Here is a 14,057-nt window from a genome sequence, read left to right on the forward strand (position 1 = left end):
AGTTCTGCTGTTCATTGTATCCTGTACTGTTGCTGTTCTGTAGTGTTGTTTACCACAACAAAGAGACAAGGAGACAAAGAGGAAACTTTCATTCAGTACACTCAGGTTTTTAATGTGTTGACAAAGCGCAGCAGTCCTGCGGGGTAAAGTCATTGATTCATCCACAGCAGATTGAACAAGATGCAGGACCTTGTTGCTGCAGGACTTCACACATTCACACTGTCCCTCCCTGCTCTGAGAGGTGAGAAAAACAACAACAAAAAAAACCCTCTCTGGTACAAGCTAAAGTCAAACAACCTGCCAACGTCCATATACATCACTGCATTACACATTTTAATAAGTTTTTCAAATATTATTTCCTTATACATATTCTTGTTTATTCATAATAATTTAAATACCCAGCAATTTCATACATTGCAGACTAAAATCTCTAGACAGTGGAAGTACAAGTCCCATAAGATGCACCACACATATACATAAGAACACATTAAGATATGTCGATAATAAAGTATTTACTGTTTAATAATAAGTAGAATAATTCTTTGTTGGGTTTATGTTGAAGTTGAGGAGTACTAAGATGCACAAGGGGTCACTGAAGTGTATAATGACATCAGTTGAGGTACAGATATGGGTTTTTGTGGCTGGTGGGTTGGTTGTTTTTGATCGGGGGCAAAATACAACACATCACACTGACAGCAGAGTTCTGTGGCAAAACAGGTTGTGAAAAGATGGGTTCAACTCACAGGCTCTCAGACAGCGACGTGAGGGTGAAATAGGAGGAGCGTTTGACAGTTTTATGCATAGACTGTAGTTGTTTTCATGTTCTCACTCACCCCCATGACCACTGAGAGAAGGAAGAAAAGAAAAACGGAATGAATGAATGAATGGCAGACCTGAATAAAACGCTGAAAGTTTTCCCATCAGTATATCAGACTATGTGATGCATAACGTGATCGAAGCTGACTTAGAAACACACTCCAAATATTTAAAACCTTTCCTGTTAGGGATCTCAATCCCTCTCATTAAAAAACATGTATATGGAAATTATTAACAGTCACAGGGTGCAATCCAGGTCACATATTTCCTTCCTCTCAGTTTAAAATGTACACCGATTTTTGTATGATTAGTGTCATGGAGTTGTGTGCAGAAGGACCAGAAGGTCCTGCATGTACTACACTTTCTATTTAGATCCCGCCTTGATAAGATAACAGTAGTTAAAAGTTTTTGAAGAGGAGAGGAGGAGAGTGGGAAAGGTGCGATGGGAGGCGCCTCTTTAAGCCAAAAAAAGATTGGGAAACTATTTTCTTTGTTGCATAGGATCTGTGGAAGCACAGCGTTTTCAAGAGGTGGTTGTGATACACATACATGTGTGATTTTACAGTTATGTGGACTATTTGGAGTCTACAACAGGCATAAGGTCCCTCGATTGCTCCTCCTGTCCTAGTGCAAGGGGAGGACGAGGAGGATGATGAGGGAAAGAAAGGATGTATAGCAGTAGCCCCTGCATGTATAAGTAACTGAGGGTGAGGAGTGTGTAAGTGATCCTCTCCCCCTTATTTCATTAAAGCCCTCCTCCCTCATGTGAGCTGAGTGATGTGATGAGTTTTTTTAGAGGAGAGGAAGTAGGGGGGGGGGGGGGGGTAGGAAGGCGATCTTGTTTGGCCGGCTGTTCAGTGAAAAGAGTAGAAACAGAGAAAAAATAAGAGAAGGCCTTACATGGCAGGGTGAAGTGAAAGAGAATATACATACATAGAACATACATCGGATTTCACCTCAGAGCCTGAAAGGCTGTGAGGGAAAGAAGCATTTTCCCACATGACTTCACAGAGATCAGAGCTTCAGTAACATTTTTATAAAAAGAAACTAATTTCAAAACAAAATCTCTGGGATCCAGCAACTTAATAAATATGTTGTAAAAAAAAGAAAAACATGTATTATCACCAAAATATGCTCACAGAACATACACAGACAGTTTGTTATAGATGTTCTGATATTGTTTTGCTGTTCACTGTCCTGTTTTATCCTAAAGTAGCTACCATTTTTTAAAGACATCTGGTTAAAAATGTTTCTCAGAGCATGACAGGCAACAAAAGGTGAGTTAGTGGCACAAAACTTATATTTTAAGTTTATATAAAAACAGAAAATAAGTCAAAAATAAACACAAGATAAAGCAAATCTTAGTAAGAGAAAAATTAAGTCAATCAGCAGCCAGAATACCCCTTAGAAAGGCTAGAGTATACTCAGGCAAAAAGTCATGCTAAATTTGTCATCCCATCTTTGAAAGCAAATATTCTGTATGTATTTGCTTGTATATATATATATATATATATATGTGTGTGTGCTGTATTTATGTAAGCAGGTGTGCATGCATGCGGGTGCGCATACACTCACAAACGTGTTTCTTATCAATTATTTGATATTCTCTACATAGTTCATTGGAATTCTGAGGGTGCAGCATGTTCGTATGTCAGTCATGCAGGTGTGTTTCAAGTATTCTGCATGTCTGTATGAAACAGAGGGGTGGAGGGTGTTGGGGGGTGGGGGGGCTGGGAGAGAGAGAGAGAGAGAGAGAGACATGGCTTGTTGTAAGGGAGCCGGCTCAGGTCGGGTGTGGCAGAAAACGACAGGAAGGTGGCACTGTTGTCCATGGCCTCTCATCCAGAGGTGGGACGGATGGACGAAGGAGGGAGGGAGGAGCTCAGAGGTCTAGTGGGTTGGAGAAGGTGGGGGTCTCCGACTGCCAAGCACACAAACACACAGGAACGCATAGAAAGAAGAGAGGACGGGAACAGGTTGTATTAGTGTTTTCTAGGTGTTTGCGGTGTTCAAGTAAACTTCAATTTAGGGTTTATACTTCCATTACGTTGTTATTTTAGGGCTCCCCATGTGTATAATCATGCACGTACACAGAAATACACTACCTTCACTCTGACAGACAACAACTTATACCATGAGGTAACACATGGAAGGAAACACGAAAACACAAACAACATCAACAAGGTATCAGGCTCAGTTAACATGGCCACAATGCAGGTAATGTATGTTTGCAGTTGAGGCCAAATGCAGGCAGTATTACTCCATATCCAAGTGTTGTCTAAATACAGTAGCATGCACTTATTCAGATTTATTAAGCTCTGTCATTGTAATCTCTGCCTGAAAGGCATTAAAATGGGCAAACAGGCTATTGTTGAAGATTTTAGGTGTGGATATTTACATACGTTAGCATACGTTTAAAATACCCTCCAACACAGTAGCTCCCAGCATAGGCAGGACATAAGATCATTACCAAGTAAGCATTTGGGAAATATGTTTATTCGCTTTCTTGGAGAGTTAGATGAGAAGATTGATACCACACTCTAATGTATGTATGGGACAGACGAAACTACTATCAGCAGCCGCTTAGCTTAGCATAAAGACCAGAAACAGTCTAGGCCATAAGCAGAGTCTCCGCTGGTTGCCAAACTTTGAGGACAGGACTCCAGAAAGTTACTGTCCCCAGTCAAGAAATAGTGCAGTGAACAATCCCTTGTAAATATATCATTTGACAGAGCAAGGCTAGCTGCTTCCTGTGGATTCTAGTCTTGATTCTAAGCTAAGCCTGTTAGTTGCTGGCAGCAGCTACATATTCACTGTGCAGATGTAACTCTCGGATAGTTTCATTTAAATTGTTTTTAGAAAAGGTAAAACTATCTGATATTTTCCTCGAAAAAAGTTTGGGACCGACACAAGAGCTAAATTCCATACTGTACAGTGATATTGACAGATATCATGACTCTGAAGTACATCATCAGACACACAGACAAGTTAAGGATGGGTGGGATGTCATGGCCTACATACATCACATACAACATTGAGACAAAAAAACAACTACGATCTTTGGTCATTTGAGTTGAATCCTGTCTAACCCGTTGCTGCTGAAATCTGAGAAAATGCCGGTTGACACATTCTGACATACTGATACCCCCTTCAATAAATAAAAATCAGCATCAACTCCAAAGGCTCAAACACTGATGCAAACACACACACCCTCTGAGCTGGGTGTGTGTTTGCCCATGCAGCGCTCTGAGAAGAGAAAAGAAAAGTGAGAAAAAAGAAAATGGCATGCAGTGAAAGCCTTCTGAGAGGAAGAGAAAGGTGATGATGATGATGATGATGGCGGACAGTACCCAACGTACCAGAAACGTTCCTCATTGGTCAGTGATAGTGATTCTGTAGAAGGAACAATAGTCATGTGTGGGACAGAGGTGTGGTGAGGAAAAGAGGGGTGTAGAGGAGGAAAAGAGAACAGGAGTGCAAACAGTTACAGAGCAGGAAATGACCAATGTCACATGTGCTCAGCTCTCACTTAGCACAGACCAGAATACGGGATGGAAACATCTAAGTTCACTACTGAGGATTTCGAGTCAGGGTTTTGTGAGGATTTTGACATACTCCCCCATCTGATTTTGAGGCTGCATGTGCCAGTGAGAGCTTCGCTCAGCAACGTTAGTGTCTCCTACTGTAAAAGAGGCAAGCCGCTACTCTGAAAGTGAACAGGTCCAGGATAAAAGAAAGTTAGCTAGCTCACAAACACAGGCAAGCACAAGCCAGATACAGTTAACGGAGAACTGAAAAGAAAACCCACACTTTTTTCAGTCCCCTCTAACGCCCATTCCAGTCACTGACTTGCTTTAAAGCGCAAACATCTCAATTAGTCAGATGAGGACAGCGGTGAGGTGGGTGTAAGCGATGAATAGTGGAGTGTTAGCAATCACTGGTGATGCCTGACAGTGTGTTGAAAGTTCCAAGTGGTGGCAGAAAGGTACCAACAAGTCTAGTTGAAAGGAAGTAAATCAAATGTTTGCCCAAACCAAGAGAAAAGGAGGAAAATAATCCATTGATCATGAGTTATATTAAGGTCTATCCATCTATTTAGGGATCTCTATCAATCTATTTGTCTTCTATCCTCTATCACAACCAGTACTCTCCACTTTCATTACCTCCTTTATCCCCTCATCCAGGTGTCTTCACATCCCCCTTAGTAACAGAGAGTATCCACACTTCAGGTTGGATAGCTTGTCATAATATTATTAGCTGTGGTTTGGATGTTAATGTCCTCGTAAGACCAACTGAAACACACTGTAAAATACGTTGGTGTGAAAGAGAGCTGTTTGTTTGAAAGACCTCTCATATTTTCACTCACCTGGGCACACTTGGGGGTGCACGGTTAGGCCGGGAGGGCACAGTGGGTGGTGGCCCACTGTAAGGGTCTGGAGAAGCGCCCGGGCGAGACGGGACAGGGGGTCCTCCAGCAGGAGGAGGCCCAGGTGGAGGCCCACGAGAGCCTGGGCGGGCCGGAGGTCCCGGTGGAGCCCTGCGGTTTGGAGTTGGACTGGTGGCTGGAGACCTGGAGGAGAAGAGAGAAGAAGAGCAGAGAAAATGCACACTCTAGTGGAATAATCATAGTGTAGTTGTTTGCAGGTTTCTCTACTGTCTCAGCATTCTTCCCTTTCTCAACTATAAGCCCAGATCACTTGATTATTCCCTCAATCACCCCAACATACAACCCCCTTTTCTGTCCAATTTCTTTGCACCACAAAAATTGCTAAATAAAACCTCAATCCATGAATCCTTCAATTCATCAATCCATTAATCTAATCAAGAGATCTGACAAATGTGACTCCTCCACCAATTAGGAGGCCCCCGTGCTATCCCCAAAGTCTGTTTGTCAGCCATCAGCCATCAACCAAGAGTCAAACGTAAACAGGGATTTGGGGCAAAATGCCTTTGACAGTTTAGGAGATACCTGACAAATTTAAAATTAAAATTGAAGTAGCATAAAAATCCCCCGCGATATTTGTCAAATCTTATCAAATATTCAGCACAACTGCTGTTCCCCATGAGCTGCTGAACACTGGGATATATGGAAGGTTTTGAACTGGGTGCTCAGTACAGTGAAGCATGGAGCCTAAAGCGGTAGAAGTGGTTTCCCAATGCACGTTGAGGTAGGCTCCGCCCCCCTTGATGAAAAAAGAGAAAATACTGACCAATCTGAACCACTGGATTAACAAAAATAAAATAACTCTGATTATGCTCATATTTTACCTGATATTAATAATTATTAGTATTGAACCACAAAAAAAGTTACTATAATGGTTAAAACATTCTGCTCTATACTCATCGGGCCTTACCTTCCTACGGGGCTCCCCCGCTGCACCTGCAGCCAGGAGTCATCCACGGGAGGCGGCATGGTGGTGCTTATGGTGGTTGTGCTGATGTCACCGATGATGCTGAGGGCCTCCCGCAGGGCGTGGTACATCCGCAGCATCTCGTCACGGTGCTGGGCCTGCTCCTGAGACTCCTCCATCAGAGAGTTCTGGTCACCACACGAGTACAGGTGGGCCAGCAGCTCTGCATTGATGAACTCCTTAGTCTGGACAAACAGAGAGAGAGATGCTATGTGTAAAGTTTCTCGTTTTTTTTCAACATATATAATTCAGAAAAATAGCCATAACATTATTTTGGTTTCGTCGTCTTTACGTGTCACATTTAACAAGAACACCTGCATTTAACAAGTCACCCGCACCAGTGACTCACATTGTTAATCATGAGGTGCATGATGGTCTTGGGCATTAAGTCACGGACGGTCTTGTTGACGATGGCCATGTAGGAGTCAACCAGGTTACGAATGGTCTCCACCTGCCGCTCCAGCTGTGGGTCCATGCTGTGCATTAAGTTGTCGGAGCCATTTTCATCACCGCCGTCACTCTGTGGAGACAAATGAAGGAGGGCGGACAGAGGACACGGAGTTTAACTTCCGTCTAGCTTCAGCAGCAAACAGTACATACAAAATACAAGATAAAAGAATTGTCCCACACTTTTAAACTACATAAAGAGTGAGAATAGTTCACACTGCTTTGTAACAGGGAACAGCAAAAAAACTTTCTAATTTTTTTCATTTCTAATTGGGTTTTGTTTGCTATGTATGCTATGTGCAATGTACTTTTATATTTTAATAACATCATTTATGTTTTTAGAAGTAGTTGGATAAAAATATTACATAAACATTGATTATGCAAAGAAAAAAATAATTTGTGGTTCTGCTGGTCACTAAAGATCTTTTGATTACTGTCAGTCAGTAATGTAAGATGGTCAAGCATTAATCATCAAAGATAATGTCAAATGTGATGGCCAACAAATAAATATAAAGTCTTCCCAAATAATTGTTTTAGGGCAAAACGTTACATTAACAACACAGAAATGATGAAGGATGCAGACCAAAGTAACATACCTTTCCTTCCTTGTCCTATAAGGGCAATGAAGCGATGAAGAAAACAGACATTAAAAGAGGACAGATCCGGTGTCACATGAGAGACTTGACAACATTAAAATAGACTCCAAATACACATCACAACAACAGCCTAGTAGACAACTCATGTAAAACAAAACAAATAAATAAACAATAATTTGCTTTACTTTTTGTTTTGGTTACCGTAAAAGTGTGTTGTGTTTTGCATCTAGTTTCACATTGCATATGGCTGCAATCGATCTAATCATTACAGGAGAAATATCAACTTGCTATATACATTTCCTAACCTTAGCTTGTATACAAAAAATACAAATACTTACTGTGACCCGCTCAGGATAAACTCCCGCTCTGAGGAAGGAGGCCTTCCAAGCATCAATATCTTCCTGACTCTCACAGGCCAACTCCAGCTGACGGTAGTCCTTATACACATTCCTGTCACACAATGAGATAAAAAAAAACGCTGAATTATCTTCTTAATGTTTTTATATATTATTTTTTTATACCCAAAAAGTGTCACCTGAGCAAGTATATATCCTTACATATTACATACTATAGTACAGTTTTAAGGTACTTGTAATCAACTTGAGTGGTTACATTTTTGTGCTTCTTTGTACGTCTACTCCACCACATCTTGTAGTGGAGTAAAAAGTGCAATATTTGCCTCCAAGATGTGGTGGAGTAGACGTACAAAGAACATAAATTTAGTGGAGTAAAAAGTACAATATTTGCCTCCATTTATTTCATACAGTTTGAGATGTGACATTCAAAACATACGATCATGTTACAGAATGAAACTACACAAAAGTATATTAAGCTGTAAAATTTGTTTACCTCAGCAATCTACACCGCTCAAGTCCTTCTTGCGTTTTAATGCTCAAAACAATGAACCACCAATATAACACTGACAGGGGCAAATCTGCATATTAAGTTCTATCATAAGTACTTTTAATACTTTAAGTACATTTTGTTGCCAATACGCCTGTACTTTTACTTAAGTAAATCTTTAAAGGGTCATTATGGAGTTTTCAGCAGCCACTAGCGGTGCGGTTTTAAGATTGCAACCAGGTGTGTGCTCGTACGCGTGCTCACTTGAACTCATGAGCGAGCATAATCCAAAACACAACCACTTTCATACAGAAATCCTGCAATAAACGCAGAAACACCAGCATGCAGGCTGTGGCTTTTCTCCAGACATGTTCAGGCTCTGTTACTTCAACGTTCCCGTCTCAGAAGAAGCTCAACACCGGCTCAGTAAGTTACCTTTCATACAGCGCAGCCAGCCGGATATTGACACAATACTCCCGGGAAAAAAAGCAGTGTGAGAGCGGCTATAGAGAGACAGGGAAACATCTACAACATTTTGGAAACTCGGGTAAACTCCCACTGCCCTGTTACAGTAATATTTTCAGTTTGAACGAAGATGCTTGTTGCATGATAACATTACATTTACTGCATTTAGCCGACATGCTACATTGTTAGGTGCCTGCTGCTTTTCAGTACCTATATTTACTATCTGTGTACTTATTATCACCGGAGGCTCAGCAATGTCAGCACAGCTTAAATGTATTGGATGATAACGAAACGGTTATTGAGCTGGACTTATAAAGTTGGTGAAGTAATGTGGAAAGCTACACAACTTTGCACTGGATAACGTTAGCAACTAACGTGACTCTCTCTGTGTTTCTTCAGCCTTTCTGAAGTTCACTGTGTTTTTATTCGACATTATCTGAACTGGTTTGGTCTGATGAGCTTCAGCACATAATCCTTTATTGTTGTTTTGTATCCTTACGTGGAATCTGTGTTTTACTGGGAGCTGGTTGTTTTATGGTGTTAGTGGACTGCATTTCGTGAGCTAGTGTTGTTGCTGTAGCCTGAGAGGCTTGGGAGTGCGCACAGGGCTGAATCCGACCCGATGTCCTCACATTTAAAGCAGAATAGTGGCTGATCCAAGCAACAGAGAAAACAGGCGTGTGCTTCATTTCTAAGTGAGTTTTGAGCCCACTGACAATAAGGCAATGAAAATTTCATTTATTAATAATTAATTTCATTGAAAAACTACATATAGCCCCTTTAAATTAGGACTTTAACTTGTAATGGAATATTTTTATAGTGTGCTATTATTTTTTAAGGTTTAAAACTTTCTGACTTGAGAGCTCTTGAAATTTTACACAAAAATCACATGAATAATGGGGCTAAGCTAAGGCTAATGGTTTAAAGTTAATTGTGTTTGTTGCACATTGTGTGTGTTTGCATATAACATTTTGCACTCTGAACAAAGAATGGACATCAGAGATTTAATTTTAACTGTATATCTGCGGTGTGTATGCATCTTGATGTGTAATAACACCTCTGTTCGGTGTTGAAGAGGGCAAAGATATGCTTGCTGGACATGAAGCCTTTCTCCACATCGCGCAGCTTCAGGTTGTCCACCTGCAGCATGTACTTCTTCTCCTTCTCCTGCAGGAGGCAAAAGAGAAACACACTGGTTGTACATGTGAGGGAGAGAAAGAAAAGGGCTGACTGTTCCATGGGTGAGGAATTTGGCTAAAGAGTAAAAATGGTCATGTACAGTATTTGCACTGACGTTATGTATTAGACCAAAAATTTTAAAAGAAAGTCAATGCTGCATTATAATTATTGTGAGCTGATCAATGTACTACTTCATATGTAAACCTATTATTTTAAGATTTTGCAGCATCAACAAAAAAATAAACAGAAACTAGATTAAAAGAGACAAAAAAGAAAGCAGATGAAAGAACTCAGGGGAAATCAGGGGTAAACGCTCACATATTAAATTTAACAGCAGGAGAAAAAAAAGGGAAGAAAATGGCAAGAAAGACGAATGGGAAAGTCGTACAGAGTCCTCGAGTCTGTGGTTTTGATTACAGTTGTGTAGGGTAAAAAAGAAAAAAGGGGGGCGAGCAACAAATGAGAAACACACACATACAGAGAGAGAGAGAGAAACCGCGTTCCAATGTAGAAATCTCTTGTACTTGTAAATCTACACACAACATATGATATCCAGACATCCAACTATTTATGAATAAGGGAACCTCAAAGACAGTCTGACACATGCCAGCACTCTCACTCACACACGCATACACACACACACACACGATGTGATTATAAGTCTTTTTGTTACAAAATTACATTTCTTTACCGAGGGTGCATTTGCATGTGTGTGTGAATGTTTTATCGTCTGTAAAATTTGTATTTAAAGAAAGGCCAAAAATAGTACAGGGTGAGTGAGTTTCTATAAACACACACTAAACATGCACATACACACACACACACACACACACACTATTTTGGTTGCAAACAGCACCTTTGAGCGTAGTCTCTAACTAACCTTAAAACCATCTGGATAGCTAACCACGGGACTGCCCTGCCCAACCCAGAGTGTGTGTGTGTGTGTGTGTGTGTGTGTGTGTGTGTGTGTGTGTGTGTGAGTGAGTGAGTGAGTGAGAGAGAGAGAGAGAGAGAATGTGTGCGTGAAATACAAAGAGAGAAGGAGACAGGGGGTTGTGAGTGTGACCAAACTCCTTCATCAAAGGATTTATGACCTGTGCAGCCAAATGGTCATATCCCCTAAATGCATGTAAAAACTCACACACACATTTGGCAGCGACGGCACACCCAGGCGTCCGCTATACGAAAAACTAAACAAGCAGTCACCACGACTGCTGAATGCTGACATCATCATTTATAGCAGCAAAGAGGTCCCCGTCCTCCGTCTCTCGTTTTTTCAGTATTTCTCCATCTTGGCCTTTCTCCGTTTTCTCACTCTTTCTTCATCTTTTTTTCCCCTCTTTCTCCCCTTGTTCCCCTGCTCTCTGGCTTTCACTCTGCCTGGGAGTGAGCAACCTTGGACTGATTCATACATTTTCCTCTCCTCTGGCCAGTAAATCCAGTCAGGAGATTTGTGGAGGGGGGTGCATGCTGTGGGGAAAGTACAGAGAAACTGAACTAAACCAGGGACAGAAGCACAAAGTAAATGATAATACAAGCTAGACAATAAGACCCACTATCTGCTGGTTATTGCTAAAAAAAGGTACGGAGGATGTGCGGGAGAATGGAGCATTCAGGTTTGACGCACCTATAAACAACAATTGCCAGAAAAGGACAAAGTATGAGTACTATTGCAATATCACACACAGATTGCCCACTTCTGACAGCTAATCAGGGGTTTTCCCTTCTTTGTCAATCAGCAGTGTGTTTTTATGTGTGTGTGTGTGTGTGTGTGTGTGTGTGTGTGTGTGTGTGTGCGTAGCTGTGTTAAGGGAATTCAGGAATTGAGTGCTTTCCCATATGCTCTCATAAAAGCCAGCCGGCAATAGCAGACAAACGTACAGATTGCAGACGGTAACAAGCACGCACACAGGGACACATGAGAAAACAAACATACACACATACAGATGCACACGTTATGCCTATGAGATACATACGTATGGGGAAGACCCACACACTTTATTTGACCTTTATCCGCAGCATTTTACCAGCTTCCAAGAGACAGACAGAAAGACCCACACATGAACACTGCCAGTGAGGTATAGGTCTGTGATGGCTAAACCACTACTGGGCTGTCAGGAGACGTCCCTTCTGTTTGCTACATTCACTATGGAAATAGCCTGAATGAAATACAAAGTTTTGCGTGTACATGGTCGTGAGAAGATCTGGAAGTGCAGATTCCTGAATGCAGAACAAGTTTTTGAGAACATGTAAGGCGCAAATTGTGAGAAACAATCCAGTAATCCTGTGCTGGAATACAACCATCCCTTGGTTTGCTGTGTGGTAATTAGTTTAGGTTATTTTGATCTAACATACATTTAGTTGTGCATGTGAATCTGCACCACATAAACATATTAACTGAAATGCAGCAATAAAGGTATTAAATCCAGATTTTGACACAAGGGAACTCTACAAGACAGGCTATAAAAAGTGAATATTGTGTGTATTACCAAACAATTTTGCAATCAATGAACTAAAAACTACATGTTACAACCTGCAATCAAGAGATATCCCTTTTTATTTTTAATTATGTTTAATTTTGGGGGGATTTCAAATAACATTGTACTCTACTTTAAACCTTTAAAACATTTTATTAAAGAACTCAAGTCTCATTTGGTATATTTAATTCATGAATGACATTTATTGACAATTATTATTAATCACTGTAATATAATTACAGTCCTTTGCCTTGGCTCAGTTTTGCCGTTTTCAGCTTCTTCACGAGTCCCTCCAGCGAGTGTCTGTTCTTTTCTGGGACAGCCTCTTTCCACTGCTTTTGGAAGGCTCTGTGGGTGGAAATGTTTTTGACGATGTCATGTCCGTGGCGCCTCACGTCCGCTGCAGCATCCATACATATTTGGCTCACAGCAATGAGGAAGCGTTTGGTGAAGTTCTCGCCACCTGTAAGGGTCCATGTGGCTCCAAGTATGTTAGATAACTGGCTGAGGTGCTGGGCTGTGCTTGCTCTAACTGCATCGCTGCAGTGACTCAGCCCGGCATTCAGCAGGGCGTTCATGGTACAACCAGGGCTGCAGTTTTGAACCATGGTGTCCAATGCGAGATTTGCCTGCTGCTGGATGATGATGTTGGACTCAGACACTTTCAGTATCAGGGCATGGCTTGTTTCCTTCACCATGTCATCCATGGCCCTCTGGAGGTGAGCATACATCTCACCCAGGGTGGCCATAGCAGCGCAGGACACCGTAAAGTGCAGGTTTTTAACCTCTTCTATGACGCCTACGCAGACCTTACGAAGTGTGGCCTTCAGTTTCTCTGGGTGGTTACTTGCCAGATCCTGAATGGATGTTAAACCATCAAGTTTTTGTTGCCAGTCATAAGAGCTGAGCAGTATGAAGATATGGTCCATGCTGTTTTTAGGATTGGACAACGACTTCAGTCGCTGCTTGTCTTCAGCAGTCTTTGAAGAAGACTGTGTCACCTGGGTGGGTTGAAATGGTTTCGCTGTAATCAGAGGAGAAGGAGTAGAGGTGAAAGACGGCTGAGGGATGGATACCTCAGCAGGACTTTCACCCTCCACTCTGCTTAGACTGTCCTGAGAGCTAGACGCCAAGTCTCTGGCAATTATCTCAGCTACCTTAAAGGCTTCCTGTCTCAGATGGTCCTGAATGGCCTCATCATCCATCAAGGTCCAGAAGTTTTGCACTGTGATTTTTTTTAGAGTCCCCCGTTCGTTCTTGTATTTGGAGATCCGCTGATTACCTGACCCTCTGGAAATCCAGTCAGCCACTTTGCACGCTTCCTCCTTGAGATGAGTATGCATGTCCTCATCTTCCATGACAGACCAGAAGCTCTCCTTCCCAAGGTTTTCACAAGTCTGGTGGTCTACCTTGGACTTGGCCTTCTTCTGACTGCCCCTATCTCTAGCAATCATATCAGCCACCTTGTAGGCTTCTGCATTAAGATGAGCCTGCATGGTCTCATCTTCCATGATAGACCAGAAGTTGTTACGAAAGATTTCCAGAGTCGTCTGGGCACTGTTGTCTTTCCAGAAATAATGCAAGTTGTCTTGTGTCTCTTGATTACCCATTGTTGACAGTCAATAACTTGAAATGACTCTTGTCAGTTAATGAGTTATGTATTCTGATTGGCAGAGTGGACATCACATTCCATGTCATGTCACAATGACATGATAATATTAGAATTATGTCTCTCACACACACACACACACACACATATGGTTGTTAAACATGGAAATGAGTAATTAACAGACAATTCTTCCTCCACACATACATGTTTGCTA

The 14,057-nt window shown here is 41.6% G+C and overlaps 1 protein-coding gene across 8 annotated transcripts in view; it reads right to left on the minus strand.

Moving 5' to 3' along the window:
* Positions 1-91: 91 nt before the first annotated feature.
* The window catches only part of dnm1a (dynamin 1a), a 56,309-nt gene continuing 42,343 nt past the window's right edge, over positions 92-14,057 (minus strand). For 3 of the 8 annotated variants that reach the window (XM_038733277.1, XM_038733275.1, XM_038733272.1), the window contains 7 exons: positions 9,636-9,745; positions 7,609-7,720; positions 7,271-7,285; positions 6,577-6,747; positions 6,171-6,412; positions 5,183-5,386; positions 92-2,737 (listed from right to left, as the gene is read on the minus strand). In XM_038733277.1, the coding sequence (XP_038589205.1) occupies positions 2,707-2,737; positions 5,183-5,386; positions 6,171-6,412; positions 6,577-6,747; positions 7,271-7,285; positions 7,609-7,720; positions 9,636-9,745 (885 nt within the window). In that variant the 3' untranslated portion in view covers positions 92-2,706. Of the gene's footprint in view, positions 2,738-4,175; positions 4,210-5,178; positions 5,387-6,170; positions 6,413-6,576; positions 6,748-7,270; positions 7,286-7,608; positions 7,721-9,635; positions 9,746-14,057 lie in introns of those variants that run through there. The other 5 variants (XM_038733276.1, XM_038733273.1, XM_038733274.1 and 2 more) reach the window with 3 other exon arrangements.

Source organism: Micropterus salmoides, unplaced genomic scaffold, assembly GCF_014851395.1.
Source record: "Micropterus salmoides isolate LMB-PRFRI ecotype aquatic unplaced genomic scaffold, ASM1485139v1 Ms_hic_scaffold_20, whole genome shotgun sequence".
NCBI lineage: Eukaryota > Metazoa > Chordata > Actinopteri > Centrarchiformes > Centrarchidae > Micropterus > Micropterus salmoides.